Source organism: Capra hircus, chromosome 4 (genome assembly GCF_001704415.2).
Source record: "Capra hircus breed San Clemente chromosome 4, ASM170441v1, whole genome shotgun sequence".
NCBI lineage: Eukaryota > Metazoa > Chordata > Mammalia > Artiodactyla > Bovidae > Capra > Capra hircus.
The window spans coordinates 37,489,120-37,505,534 of NC_030811.1; the positions used below are offsets into that span (position 1 = coordinate 37,489,120).

General features: G+C 38.8%; 1 gene segment (V, D, J or C); it reads right to left on the bottom strand.

Annotated features, from left to right (window-relative positions):
• LOC102168416 lies at positions 1,296-14,924 on the bottom strand. The segment is given in 6 exon segments: positions 1,296-1,888; positions 4,217-4,267; positions 4,555-4,602; positions 4,894-4,953; positions 9,197-9,526; positions 14,877-14,924. Coding segments are annotated over 5 exon segments (447 nt in total).

Consider the following 16,415-nt stretch of genomic DNA (forward strand, 5'->3'; position numbering starts at 1 on the left):
TAGTATTATTACTCAATAGCAAAAAATGGTTGAAAGACATGAACAAATATTTCACCTTAAAAGAAGTTGTAAATCTACACACACAGAATAAGGCAGGATTTCCACCATGCTGATTGACAATCAAGAGGGCAGCTATGGTGATACCAGAGTGTATACATGAGGAGAAGACAGATGCACCCACATGTCCTTAAGAAAATCCTCAGTGAATCCCTGGAGGAAGCCTTTAGTAAGGAAGCAGTGTGTTTTCTGTTTTGTTGTGTTTGTTTGGTTTTTTCCCCAATAGAAAGTGAGTCAATGGAAAGCCACATGATACTAGGTAACAAAATATGGGCTCTGAGTTCAGAAAAACCTGAATGACTCTTACTTACAAAATAACGACCATGAACAGACAAATTGACCTCTCCAACCTATAAACTGTGGACTCTAACTGTTCCTTCCTCCAAGCATTCTTAGATGATTAATGGGATTCCTGACGAACAGTAGAAACTGAGTCCCTATTCCATCTGCATCTAATCTCTTTGTGGGGAAGCAAGTTTTGAAATGAATATCAGTGCATTCGTGTATGTGTGAAATCTATGATTTTTGCAGTAGAGCTACCATCAGTAGATGCTAATGTTATTGAGAACTTGCATGGATTAAGCATCGTTAACTCGTTTATTCATTTACCCTTTGGGGGTCACAAAGAGTTGGACATGACTGAGCGACTAAGCATAGCACAGCATGAGATCACTAGTTTCAATCCCACTTTACAGGTAAATGGAGCACAGGGCACCGTGACTTCATTACGCAGATGAGAAATGATGGCACAGGGAGTTCAGATCACTGCCTGAGGTCACACGGATGCTAACACAGATCCAGGGTTCAATCCCAGACCCTTCGGAGTCATGGTCTGTGTGCTTCACCCTCCACCGAATGACCTTCTGGTGCTGGAGCAGTTCTCACAGGGTTAATGTGAGGATCAGGATTCAGTGCTTGTGAGACACTGGTACAATCTGAGCACACACGGTGCAAGGCATGATGGGTGTCACACTGTCACCATCAGAACGTCCCAAACCAATGAGTCTGAATCTGGTGACTTTGAAAGAGAAGGACCCTGGGCACCTTCAGTTAGCAGTGGCTCCTCTTGGAACCAGTGCTCCAAAGAAAGCACCATAGCCACCATTTCAGGGAAAGACTTAGAAATGTGGTATTGACCATTATTACAACCATGAAGAATTTGATAGCTCAGTTGTCATGATGTTTCTTACCTTGGTTAGATTTCATGAAATTAAAGTACACACAGACAAATGCATGGACTTTTGATTTATTTTTTTACTTATTGTGCCTATTATGAAAAAGAAAGTACAGAGTTCAAGTAGCAAAGCTGGCTTCCCCAGGATGTGTAACAGGGAGGGTCAAGACTGTGGTCTTGGGGAAGATGCTGAGGGAGGAGATGGGGAGCTGCCCGCTTTGTGCGTCCTGGAGGCACGAGGACTTGGGGTGGAAGGAGCTGATGTGGTTGGGGACAGTGGTGGGAGAGGCTCCCCTGGACCTTCCCTGGGCCTTGTTCCCTGAGTAATAACAGAATTCCTTGTCACAGGGTAGAACTCTCTGTTTCCCCAGTGTTTGAAAAATTGTTACACAATAATGACATAAAAGGGGAAAAAATCACATATGCACTGAGATAACCCAAATCCAAAAACCAAGCAGAGAGTTTCAGTAATGACAGATGATTAAGGAAAGCTGACTCCTTCAGGGACCCTCTGTCACGAGTTCTTCCCATCACAGCAGATGCCTGTTCTCCGAAACACACAGGAGGTGATGATGATAAAGTAGACCACACTCTTGAGGAGGAGGAGGAGGTAGGTGTAATAGGCAGAGGTGTTCATGAGCTGCAGCTGCAGGGTATCTAGGAGAAATTATTTGATTAGTTGCCTGTTCTTTTGAAAGGTCAGTACACAGTAATGGGAGGAGGTCATAATTATTTCTGATGACCTACTGTGAAGTGTTACCCCTGCACCACCAAACCCCAAAGAAAACAAGTACCAGCACCATGAGCACCACCACTTCCAGGACAATTCAGAATTCAGTTGGCAATTCAGTCAATCCACAACCTCAGCTAAATTCACTAGAATCTTCCAAAATATTTTTTTACTGTTTTTAAAGAATGAGTCCAAAAGGAAAAATATTTGTGATAAATAGCATATAGCATTTTTTGCCGCCCCCCCCACATCTCTGAGTAATAATAACAGGTTATATTCATTAATGACTAATCAAATATCAAACACTTATTTTGAGAGCTTTGCATGTAAAATTCTACTCTTATTTAAGCTTTAAGATAACCTATGAAAATTATTGTGCTTCCCTAGTGGCTCAGACGGTAAAGAATCCACCCACAATGCAGGAAACCTGGGTTCAATCCCTGGGCTGGGAAGATGCCCTGGAGGAGGGCATGGCAACCCACTCCAGTATTCTTGCCTGGAGAAACCCAGTGGAGAGAGGAACCTGGTGGACTACCGTCCACTGGGTCACAAAGAGTTGAAACATGACTGAGTGATTAAGCACAGCAGAGCATGAGATTATTAGTTTCAATCACATTTTACAGGTAAACTGAGCACAGAGAACACTAACTTGCCTGAGGTCACACATTTAGAAAGTACCAGAAACCACATTTCAATCCCAGCAACATGACTTTGAAGAACACATTCTTAGCTGCTCTGTAATCCTGCAACTCTGCGCGATTGACACACCAGACATCAAAGTTAAGCATAAATATCAAGTTGAATTGCTGATTTGGGAGGATCTGAGTCATTATGTGTTGTGTATAAATGAGGTTCCTAAGAAGGACACAAGTCATAGAAATCTGGTTGTGATACAGTGTAGTGGGCAGAAGGTTTTGGTAAAGAGGATATCTTATCAAATGGAAGGTCTTGAGTCCAAAATTCCTGAAACATCAGGAGCTCATGCCTCACTCACCTGTCTGTCTTGAATGTCTAACATCATGGCTGTGATGTTATAGCATAATTGCACTTATGTGTCTTTGAAGTTTTGCAAGAAATATATGCTGTCAAAAAACAATTAACAGCTCTAATGATGGGTCTGACTTGGCTACTCAATTAATCTCAAGACTGAGTTTCTTCCTTTGGAAATTTCTCTTTCCCACACTTCATCTTCATAGAGTCAGAACTCCAGAATCACTAGCATTTGGTATGGAAAGGATCTTAGGGGGTGACCTGCTCATAACTAACTCCCCTCAGTCAGGTCAGGTATCAGCTAAATTCTGGGCCCCCTGATACTTGGAATGGAGGAGGGATGAGCAGGACTAGAGCTAGAGATCCTAAATGCACTTGGAACCTTCATGTAGGGAGAAGGGGCCACCGACTAGTACTGACTCTGTGCCAGCTAAATGAATACCCTATCGGAGACACTCCACATACGTGATCTTATATCTCCAATAACTCAGTTCAATCTATTATTGTTTCCAACCAGCATATGAGGGCAATATTGCTCAGAAATGTAACTAATTTACCCATTTTTCATGAAGCTAACAATAAAATAACTAGGGACTATGATATTCGGAAGCCCATGCACTCAACACCCCTGCCCATGGGTTCATCCTGTCTCAGGACCTTGGCTTTGGGAGTCTTGCTCTATGCCTACCTCTTAGAGGAGGAATACAGAACTAAGCAAGTTGTGTGAACCATTGATTCAGATGGACTAAGTTGAATCCCCGGATCTAGCTGTGTGACTTTGTACAAAGGACTGAACTAATTTTGGCACATTGCCCTGATAGCAGAATGTTGGAAAAATATTGTACCACCTCATAGGAGTGGTTATGAGGAGCAAACAGAGTATACGTGAAAGATACAGCAATACACTTTGTGTACATCAATTTCTCAGTGTTAGTTCACATATTAGATGCAAACAAGGGCTAAAATTCAAATGTCTAGAAGCAACTTGACATCACATTTCTCTAGTCATTACAAACAAAAGCTACACAATTGAGTGAAGGTCACTGTTGAAGTAATTCAGAACCTACCACTACATCCTCGAAACTCCAAAACCAACATTTACTGTGCTAAGATGACTCTTAGGGAATGATGGATTTACTCAAAATATGATGCCATCCATTCTGCAATATCCAGACTTTCTGGCTTTCGATCTTAAACCAAAGTTCAAAAGTTAAGTTTATTTAGAGGGGAAAAGTGCTGTAACATGACACAAAGGCAAAACTTACTGCTTTCATCTTCCAGACACACTTTTGTAGAATTATTATCAGCAGTGACTTCTAGAAGAAAGGAGAGCAAGTATTAATCAATTATATTCCAAGTTGTTCATATCTATTGTTAGATAGTGGCACATATGTGATTAAGTATATGTGTGTTAATATATATGTATATATAAGGTAAAACTTACTAGCACAAATAGACATACTCTGATAAAATGTATCAACCCAACAATTCCAGGAATAATTGCTTTTTCCTACCATTAAGCAGGGACGTTCAAGAGGTAATTTGATCAGGAGGGAAAAATTGCTGTAGGATTTCATAAAGGCAAACAAAGGCAAAAACTTACCGCTTTCATCTTTCAGACAAACTTTTTTAGAACCAGTGCCGGTAACTTCTAAAAACAATGGAAGCAAGTATTAATCGGTTGTCCTTGCCCATTATTTTACAATGTGTGCATATGCATGTAAAATGTGTGTGTCTGTGTATATATAAATATATATATATGTATATAATCTGCTGACAGTGAGACAGTAGAGAGAGTCATTCAAACTATGACAATGAGCCCCACAATTCTAGGTAATTGGTCTTTTGTACTTTTAGCCAGAGAAGTTCAAAAGATAAATAGATTAGGAAGGAAATAAAAGACTAAAGCATGACATAAAGGCAATCATCTACAAAAACTTACTGCTTTCCTGGTTTAAACAGTCACTGGGAGCCTCAGTGGTAGGGACAATTGAGCTGACAACTACAAGAAATGAAAAAAAGTATTAGTCAATTATTTGTGCCCATTATTTGACACTGCGTGTGCTTATACATGTGTTATTGTAGTATATACATATATCTGTATATATAGAGATAATCTGCTGAGAGAGACAGTTATTAAAAATATGAGCCCTACAGTTCCAAAACTAGTTGGTCTGATTCCAGGTAATTCATAGATTTCATTTGCATATGGTTTTCTACACATGGAAATGTTGAAGTTCATGAGGGCTACATTTTACCATAACTGGAGGGCCATAACTCATAGGACCCAACGGCATCCTATTTTCCTCTGTATTCATAGCTCCTAGCACTGTGCTTACCATAAAGTAGGTTGTTGGAGAAATACTTGTTGCAAAGACAAGTAATCAGGAAAAGTGGCTGCTCCGTAACTTCAGCACCCACTGCCGAGATGAAGAATTGCTACCAAATCAAAGTCATTCAAAGCTAGAGTCCTCAAGGGAATCCCACGTTTGAAGGAGTTAGGCCAAGTCATATTTCCCATCAAGCAAAAGAAAGCAGCTGAAGCTTTCCAGAGCACACACATCCTCAGTATCCTTGGCTCATGGACATGATTTTTCTGCAGTTGTGGGGCTTATGGGCATAACCGAAGCAATATTAATAAGGTTAATAGCTGAGTGACTGTAACTGGGCCAAGCATTCGCTTAACCCTTCACATGCGTTATCTTCTTTAATCCCCCAGTTACACCAGAGTGATTTGTGTTTTGGAGGATTCCATGTTACAAAGGAGGAAATAAGAATTAGAGGGTAACTGGCAGAGAGTCGTATCAGTGATAACAGTGGTGGCAGAGACAGCATTCAAAGGATGGTTGTTGGGGATTAAATGAGACAGAACAAGTGGAGAATACTCTAAAAATAAGCCTTAGAAAGAGAAATTAACCTACGCAAAGACAACAGAATTCCACCATTGTGGCCATTAAAATCATCTTCTCTTCTAGAGATCTTAATCATTCTTAACAATGACCTTTTTGTTACAGGAGCTCAGCATTTCTTTCCAGGGGTTAAAAAAAAAAAAAAGATTAAATCACATTTTTAGTTATCTGACTTGATAAAACTTGAAGTAAGAATTTTATTCATGAGTAATGTCACACAAAAATACAACCTTATTAGTACAAAATTTTTTAAAAAGATCATGGACTGTTGGATGGAAGAAATCAGTCAGAGAAGTTGTTTGGTTTATCACTTTTCTCCTGGATGGGTTCATGTCCACACGGATACAGTCTGGTATGCCTTTTATGTCCTCAATGAGATCTTTTTTTCCCTATAATCTAAAACGTGGATTTGAGGTATGCATGCTTTGGAGTAAATCTCAAGAATGAAAATACAAATAGAGTCATGTTTTGATGTTAAAGTAACCTCAATAACTGACTTTAATAAGTCCCTTTCTTTCCTTATAGTGATTTTATTCATTAAAAGGTAAATAGGGGCTTCCCTGGTGCTCAGTGCTAAAGAATCTGCCTGCCAGTGCAAGAAGCATGGGTTTGATCCCTGACCTGAGAGGATCCCACATACCATAGAGCAACTAAGCCCATGGCCGCAATTATTGAGCCTGCACTCGAGAGCCTGGGAGCTGCAACTGCTGAGCCCATGTGCCGCAACTGCTGAAGCCCACGAGCCCCAGAGCCCATGCTCTGCAACACGAGAAACCACTGCAATGAGAAGCCCACGCACGGCAACTAGAGGAAACCCCGTGCAGCAGTGAAGACCCAGTGCAGCAAAACATAAATGAATAAATTTTAAAAATTATTTAAAGATAAACAAATTTCTTATTACCATGCATTAATTGAGGTAGAAACAATAAAGAAACAAATTTTTGTAATAAACTTCATGTGCTTATGATAAATTCAGTTTCTCAGTAAAGGCTGGTTGAAAACTAGGACCAGATTAATTTTATTTTTCTTCAAAATCATTTCATCAGTCTTTACTTCCATGTTATATTCTTAGCTTTTATCCAAAACAAAAAGCCTCTAAGAAACAACATTAGAAATCTGGGGTAGAACGACATTAGCAGAAGTGCCCTCATTGGTTTCACTGCCATTAGAACCCCTTGCAAAGCATTTGTTTCAGAAATTGTGTCAGGTAAAACGCGTCATGAACTGGAGCTTCTCTCCAACATGGTAATTGTCACATTGACTCATTTTTTCCTGATTACAAGAAAAATTAAAACCTAGTAGGACAATCAGAGCTGTGGTTACATCAGAGTGCACTGAGCAAATTTGCTTCCTCTCTATTTATAAGAGTAGAAATAACAATTTAGGGCTGTTTTTGTATTCTTACTTTTAAAAAAAAAAAACATTAATTTTATTTTTACCATAGAAATAAAACCTGCTTAATAAACCAAAAAGGAAAGAAATGTGATCCCTGGGCTAGTCCTGCCCTCAAATGACAATGGTTTTTTTTTTTTCTCCCCCTCCCACCTCCCTCCCCATAACATGGTGCACGGTGATGACCCAGAGAGATGTTATGGGGAGGGAGTATTCTTACTTTTAATTAGTTTTAGGAAAGGATACAAATAGATTTGATGAATATGAGAATAAGTACATCTATGTCATGCTTTGGAACATTTTCTCTGGTGCTATTCTATTTGCCCTTCATTGCAGTCCCAGGACAAAGCCAAGGCAAGTGTTCAAACCAAATTTGATCATTGGACAAACTGAGGATCAGGGAAGAGATAGGCTTGCTTCAGAAATTCGGACTGATGCCCAGTAAAAGTCTATTTACATTTGATTAAGTACGTGGTTCCCATTGCTTAAAAAGGGCTTCCTATCATGTATGGGTCTGAGAGTTGGACTGTGAAGAAAGCTGAGTGCCGAAGAATTGATGCTTTTGAACTATGGTGTTGGAGAAGACTCTTGAGAGTCCCTTGGACTGCAAGGAGATCCAACAAGTCCATTCTAAAGGAGATCAGCCCTGGGTTTTCTTTGGAAAGAATGATGTTAAAGCTGAAACTCCAGTACTTTGGCCACCTCATGAGAAGAGCTGACTCATTGGAAAAGACTCTGGTCCTGGGAGGGATTGGGGGCAGGAGGAGAAGAGGACGACAGAGGATGAGATGGCTGGATGGCATCACTGACTCAATGGACGTGAGTCTGAGTGAACTCTGGGAGTTGGTGATGGACAGGGAGGCCTGGCGTGCTGCGATTCATGGGGTCGCAAAGAGTCGGACACGACTAAGCTGAACCACAGGGAAAGGCACAGAAACGATTCCTAATTAGGGACACTCGGGGCGTTTGGTCTGCTAGGTGAGTACTGAGGACTTTCAGTCCAGAGTCCTGTGATTTACAGGACCACTGCCAGGGCCAACACACTTCCAGCCCTCTGCCCAACATCTGCATCACAGGGTCTCCTTTGGGACACCTTGCCCGAATCACGAGTAACCCTGAGTGATTAAGAAACAAGTATATTCTCTTGACTATAGTGCATCCTTCTGGGAGAGTAATTCACCTGAGTGTGTTCATCCACACTCCTTTTAGGCCTGGCACATGCTAGGGCTGCAATGAGAGTTTGTGAGAAGCATTTTCCAATGGCAAGAAATGCAATCTTTATGTAGAATGAGAGTAAGTCTGTATACTTTAGCCTCACCCCATCTCTAATTACAAAATTTTAGCTTATCTTATGGTGGCATGTAAAATACAAATTTCAAAAACCTAAAAACATAATAAAACCCCAAGAGTCTAATTATTCTACTTTTTGTTGAACTGCAATCTGCCTCCATCATACAAACACCGTTTTATCATTTAATAACTCATTGTTTTGGAATTGTACCTTGCATTAAGCAGGATTAAAGTGACACTGACTTTATTTGCTGGGTAGAACATTCCCAAAAGATGCATACATGTTCTCTTTTCCTTACCAGCCAAGGTCATCCACAGTAGAGATTTGTTATGTGCTAAGTTGATAGATATTTTCACAGATGTTGTTTCCTTAAATCCATACAATAACTTTAAGAAACATCACTATGATCTTAATATTTTGGAAGATGAAACCAAATCTTAAAAGGTTAAGTAAATTTTTTTTCATATTTATGTATCAAAGCCTATCAGACTTAATTCTATGGGGGAGATAGCAGAACATTTATGCTACCGTTAAATAAAACATCATTTTATAAAGACATTTGTTTGTTTTTCATTAATGCTTAACAGAAAAAGTGGTGTATTTTATTTGAAAAGCAGTGTTCTGGGAGGTTATATTTATGTTTATTCACATACCTTCATTTATTGAAGGAAAAAGAATCTCTTGATTAATTCCTCTTATATTTCTCTCATGTTGGACGACACAGATATGTTCTTTATCCATGGAGTTTTCAGTCACAGTCAGCCAGCTGAGCTTCATGTATGTGTCAGTGGTGTTCATGGTATTTCCCTGCTGGGATGGCAGAGCTCTGTTGCCATCCTTTTCTTTCCAATAAACCTTAATAATATCAGGGAAAAATTTCTCCAGAAGACAAAGGTATGTTCCAGTTTTATTGTGGTTGATTTCAGCAATTGAAGGAAGAAAGATAGTGGGCTTGGGTGAAAGGTCTGTAGCAAGGTTTCTATCTGTGGGGGAAAATAAAATATAATTTAAAAGAATCATTAGAGCAACACCAACATTTTGAGATTTGGAAAAACCTAGCAAGTAATAACGGAGAAGGCAATGGCACCCCACTCCAGTACTCTTGCCTGGAAAATCCCATGGACGGAAGAGCCTGGTAGGCTGCAGTCCATGGGGTCGCTCAGAGTCAAACACAACTGAAGCGACTTAGCAGCAGCAGCAGCAGCAGCAGCAAGTAATAAGGCTTCCCATGTAGCCCAATGGAAAATGCAGGAGACACAAGAGATGCGGATTCAGTTCCTGGGTTGGAAAGGTCCCCTGGAGAAGGAAATGGCAACCTACTCCAGTACTCTTGCCTGGAAAATTTCATGGGCAGAGGAGCCTGGCAGGCTACAGTCCATGGGGTAGCAGAGAGTCGGACATGAGTGAATGACTGAGGACAGCACAGCGAGTGGTAAAATGAAGGCATCATTGAACCAGTGCTCACCGTGGCCTTTCATCCACAATAGATTGTCAGATGCTGATTATTGTTCTTATCTTTGATGGAAAGGAAAGTTCAAGACTTCATGTAACTTGCCCAAAGTCACAGCTGTTAAGTAGTAAAGCTAGATTATACCTTGACCTTCATTTTTTTTCCATTTGTAAAGATGGCGTATGACTTTTAAATACCCCCATGTAAATACTCCATATCAAGGCTTCCAAAATTCATGAATACATTTATTGTTTTGTCAGCTTATTTTTCTGTTTTTTTTTTGTTTGTTTGTTTTTGTTTTTTTACCATACTATGCAGCATGCCGTATCCTGGTTCCTGATTTTTTAAAAAAATATCTCTTTTGCTGTATCATAGTGGAGCCTCTTTTGGGGTAGATGGGTGGGTTGTGGGAATGGGGATGGAGGAGGAGACCAGGTAACTCTGATGGTTTCTCTATCTGTGAGAATCTTTAATGCCTTCTAAACTACTTCCTTTTCCCATCTTATCTTGTATTTTAACTTATGCTCTCTTTCACCAAATGACACATTCTCATGTTCGGAAACCATGTGGAAACTCATTCTTCATTTAACTGATTCTGAAATGCACCATATTTATTTTATTTCCCACAAAAATAAACACTCAGAGAAGTTTACCATTTTTAAAAAGTGATATGCAGTTGCTTTTTTTTTTCAATGCAATCCCTATCAAGCTACCAGCCGTATTTTTCACAGAACTAGAACAAATAATTTCAAGATTTGTACGGAAATACAAAAAACCTCGAATAGCCAAAGCAATCTTGAGAAAGAAGAATGGAACTGGAGGAATCAACTTGCCTGACTTCAGGCTCTACTACAAAGCCACAGTCATCAAGACAGTATGGTACTGGCACAAAGACAGACATATAGATCAATGGAACAAAATAGAAAGCCCAGAAATAAATCCACACACATGTGGACACCTTATCTTTGACAAAGGAGGCAAGAATATACAATGGAGTAAAGACAATCTCTTTAACAAGTGGTGCTGGGAAAACTGGTCAACCACTTGTAAAAGAATGAAACTAGATCACTTTTTAATACCGCACACAAAAATAAACTCAAAATGGATTAAAGATCTAAACATAAGACCAGAAACTATAAAACTCCTAGAGGAGAATATAGGCAAAACACTCTCCAACATAAATCACAGCAGGATCCTCTATGATCCACCTCCTAGAATACTGGAAATAAAAGCAAAAATAAACAAATGGGATCTAATTAAAATTAAAAGCTTCTGCACAACAAAGGAAAATATAAGCAAGGTAAAAAGACAGCCTTCAGAATAGGAGAAAATAATAGCAAATGAAGCAACTGACAAACAACTAATCTCAAAAATAAACAAGCAACTTATGTAGCTCAATTCCAGAAAAGTAAACGACCCAATCAAAAAATGGGCCAAAGAACTAAATAGACATTTCTCCAAAGAAGACATACGGATGGCTAACAAACACATGAAAAGATGCTCAACATCACTCATTATCAGAGAAATGGAAATCAAAACCACAATGAGGTAAACTTCACACCAGTCAGAATGTCTGCGATCCAAAAATCTGCAAGCAATAAATGCTGGAGAGGGTGTGCAGAAAAGGGAACCCTCCTACACTGTTGGTGGGAATGCAAACTAGTACATCCACTTTGGAGAACAGTGTGGAGATTCCTTAAAAAATTGCAAATAGAACTACCTTATGACCCAGCAATCCCACTGCTGGGCATACACACCGAGGAAACCAGAATTGAAAAAGACACGTGTACCCCAATGTTCATCGCAGCACTGTTTATAATAGCCAGGACATGGAAACAACCTAGATGTCCATCAGCAGATGAATGGATAAGAAAGCTGTGGTACATATACACAATGGAGTATTACTCCGCCATTAAGAAGAATACATTTGAATCAGTTCTGATGAGATGGATGAAACCGGAGCCGATTTTACAGAGTGAAGTAAGCCAGAAAGAAAAACACCAATACAGTATACTAACACATATATATGGAATTCAGAAAGATGGCAATGACGACCCTGTATGCAAAACAGCAAAAAAGACACAGATGTGTATAACGGACTTTTGGACTCAGAGGGAGAGGGAGAGGGAGAGGGTGGGATGATTTGGGAGAATGGCATTGTAACATGTATACTATCATGTAAGAATCGAATCGCCAGTCTATGTCCGACGCAGGATACAGCATGCTTGGGGCTTGTGCACGGTGATGACCCAGAGAGATGTTATGGGGAGGGAGGTGGGAGGGGGGTTCATGTTTGGGAACGCATGTACACCCATGGGGATTCATGTCAATGTATGGCAAAAGCAATACAGTATTGTAAAGTAAAATAAAGTATAAATAAAAGACAAAAAAATCATAAATAAAAAATAAAATGGAGTCAGTGTCCACGGGTATGTGACAATGTATGAAGTTTACTTTTCTCTCCAAATGTGGGTCCCAAGCCCAATTCTGAAGTGGTGGAATTCTCTTTATTTTTAATTCTATATAACCTCTCAATTTTACATCTGAACCACTCCAGATTTTTTAGTAGAGCAGTACATTATTTACAGTGCCTTGAATGTGGAAGCAAGATAGCTATATTTCTAAAATGTCTATTTAAAATGTATAATTAATCCCAAACTCCTAATTTGGGATTAACAGATAGCATAATACTATATATAAAATAGATAAACCAATAAGGACCTACTATATAGCACAGGGAACTATATCCAATATCTTGTAATAACCTTGTAATAGTGGGAAAGAACCTGAAAAAGACTATACACACACAGATACACACACACACACACACACACACACACATGTATAAATGAATCACTTTGCTGTACACCCTAAACTCACACAATGTTGTAAATCAACCATACTTCCATTTTTTTTAAAAAAGTATTATTTTCAGAAGAGCTTCCGCAGTGGCTCAGCGGTAAAGAATTCATCTGCAATGCAGCAGACGCGGGAAAAATAGGTACGATTCCTAGGTTGGGAAGATCCCCTGGAGGAGGAAGTGGCAACCCACTCTAGTATTATTGCCTGGAGCATCCCATGGATAGAGGAGCCTGGTGGACTACAGTTCATGGGTCGCAAAGAGTCAGACATAACTGAAGCAACTGAGCACACATTATTTTTAGAAATGCTCTTACACTAAACTTATCAAGTAATGCATTTATCAGAATTTTGTCTCAATTCAGAAAGTTCACCAAAAGCACATTTTATTTTGGAATGTTGTCTAAATTCAGTAATAATATACAATATTTTGACTCTCATTTGAACCTGCCCTATAAGGCTGCTGAAGTGCTTTGGAGCACCACTATTTGCTCTTTTCCACCTACTGAATAGAGTGTATATCCCAACCAGGAATTGAACCTGTGCCCCCTGCACTAGAAGGCGGAATCTTAACCATTGAACCACCAGGGAAGCCCCTCACTGGGAAATATCTTAAGAAAAGAAAAATTGGACTTCTCACATGAGAAGAAAAGAATTATTCAGAATTTTGGCCTATGCAGCAAAGCTCCTGATTTTTCTACTATATCAGTAAACAGACGGTGTTGATTTTTAACTCATGCTTTAAATATACTTGGGTCTTAATGTGTTTATTTAATGTTACACATCTTCCTTTTAGAACAAGTAGTACTTTATTCATTATCATAGCAAGACACTGTATTTCTCCAACCATATACTATGTTGATATTAACGTGTTCTCTCTTTTTTTCTTCTCACTTTTCCTTTATAAATTAGATAATCAGAACTATTTCATTTTTAAATAGCAGTTTCAAATTCATGACATTTCCCTCTATGTTTGACTTCACTTCTTGATCACTTTCTTTATAAATTAAAACTTTTTTTCTGATAAATATGAGCATGAAGCCCAAGCTTATTGACTATAAATTTTAGAGCCAATAAATATTGTTGTTAGAAATGATACCAATTAAGCTAAAGGATTAAGATTTAAACCACATAGAACAACAAGACATATAAAAAATACATTTTAATCTAATTTTTCTTGGTAAGTAGACAAGAATCTGCTAAAGAGAGACAAATCCCCCCAAATTCAATTTTGTGTATGTATGAATGGACAGTAAGATAACTTTTCATTTGAAGAGTCAGAAGTACAGCTGCATTCTCTGAAGAATGTCAGTTTTGTCAACAGTTTTGCAAAAAACTCTCCCTTCTGGATGCCATTTTCACTTTACATTTGAATAAACACCTATTCAGCACCTATGAGGTGTTAGCCAATGTACTAAGTACTTTATTCACATTATCTCACTCAATTCTCCTACTACTCCTGCTGAATATACACTGTTATCCTAACTTATGGATTAGGAGACTGAGGCCAGAGAATCACCCCCATGTTCACATAAGTAGTTAGTGGTGGGTCGGAAGCTCCAGGTCAGCCTGACTCGAAAGCCCATGTTTTTGAAAATACATCTTCAGCATCAGAAAAGGAAACCTGTCAACTCACAAAACTTAGCTGTAATGACAAACTTCAGCCTTGGGCCAAACACTTTCATGACTATTACATGTAATACATTATGGTTTAGCTGCTAAGTCCTGTCCGACTCTTGCGACTCCATGGACAGTAGCCTGCCAGGCTCCTCTGTCCGTGGGATATTCCAGGCAAGAATGCCACATGGGCCCTTTATTGACGTCCACATGGATACAAAGCCAAATCCTATTACAATATTTGCACAGTGTTATCTACACGCTCCTCTACTATATGGACTTGTAAAATCTCTCCTAAATCGAATCCCCAACCACATACCCATTTTTTGTGACTTTCATTCTCATTTAATTGTTCCTCACTTTCCCTCTATTACCTTGGGAAAAAAATTACATTCTCTGATACCTACCTGTGACAACAAGCTTTGTTCCAACGTTGAAGTTTTTTATGTAACTATTACACAGTGGTTCAGCCTGTATCAAAAACTTTAGACTAATTTAGCTTCACTGATTCCTTCAAATTCTAGTGGAATTATGATGGCCTGGAATTCAAGACACCAGGATTCTGGTCCTAGTTCATTTTGCTACTAACAAGTTCTGGGGTTGAGCAAGTCAAATAAGCTAAACCCTTAGATACTTCATTTATTTGTAAAAGATGTTATTACTGTTGAGTCAATTGAGCATCCTTATCACTGTTGCAGTGAGATCAAAACAAAACAAGAACTGAAGAGTGATTTGAATAAAAATAATATGGAGATAAGATACTATAAAAATTACTATATTGTCATTATTATTAGCATTTTTATTTCTGATAATTGTGCGGTCCAACATGACATTTTAATAGCATGGGACCAAATTTTGCAAACCCTGATAGGAATTTAGTGTTTGGGGTTTGCAATTAGATTTGTAGCAACTAATAACTTGTTTGTTTTACTCTATGCTGTAATATGTCTAGAGCTCTCAAAACCATCATCACAGCTTTTCACATGCCCAGTTAATAGGCAATCATTTGTTTATCCTTATTTGCTGTATTTCCACATTTAAGAAAGCCAAAGAGAACACTGGCTGAAGCAGTCAGTACATGGAACTTCTTCACTGGTGTTGTCCAAAATAAATGGCATTTTCCCCCCATTAACAGCACATCTACTGGCATTCCAAGCTTTTACCTGAAATTTCAGCCTCAAACTGACTTCTACCTAACTTATGCCCAAAGTTCAATCTTGCAACTCTGAGCACTGAACCTTAAGACAGAATGACTAAGAGAAATGGCCTGGTCCAAATGAAGATGCCCAGTCCTCATATCCTTCTATTGTCTCCTCGGATCACTAAAACGTTGCCTGCCTTCCTGCTGAGGGTACCATCTGTGGACGACTCTAAATGTTGGAGGACATAGCATCGATGTACTGGGAGTATAAGTATTTGTTTAAAGACCATTTCTTCCATTTTATAAAATGGATGTAGAAGGCAATGTCCCCTTTTTATTTATTTATTTTGCAATGTCCACTTTTTATTTCACTTTCTTCCTAAAGAATCCTGCGTTGAAGTTCTTTTCTAATTTTGTGGAGGGAAAAGCATATCATATTTGAAAATTTGGTGTGTTTATCAGTTAACAATAAGTATGTATTCCACTACATTTTTTCTGCTTTCTTATTTCTTTTCCTTACTTGCTTCTTTTGTATTGAGAGAGAACTGACACATATTCTGAATATTTAATAAATGCATATTCAATATGACTTACATGATCTTTGGGGCATAAAGAGAGGTCATTTCAGTGCCATCGTTAAAAGCAAAAGCACTGTTTTCACATATGAGTAGTAATACAAAGTGTGCACTATGACAATACTGTAGTTAATTGAAGGATCCAGGTCAGACTACAGAGAGTAAATATTCAGGATATAAAAACATGACTTAATGTTTCTAATATCATGTAATGGTCCAGTCCACTTACT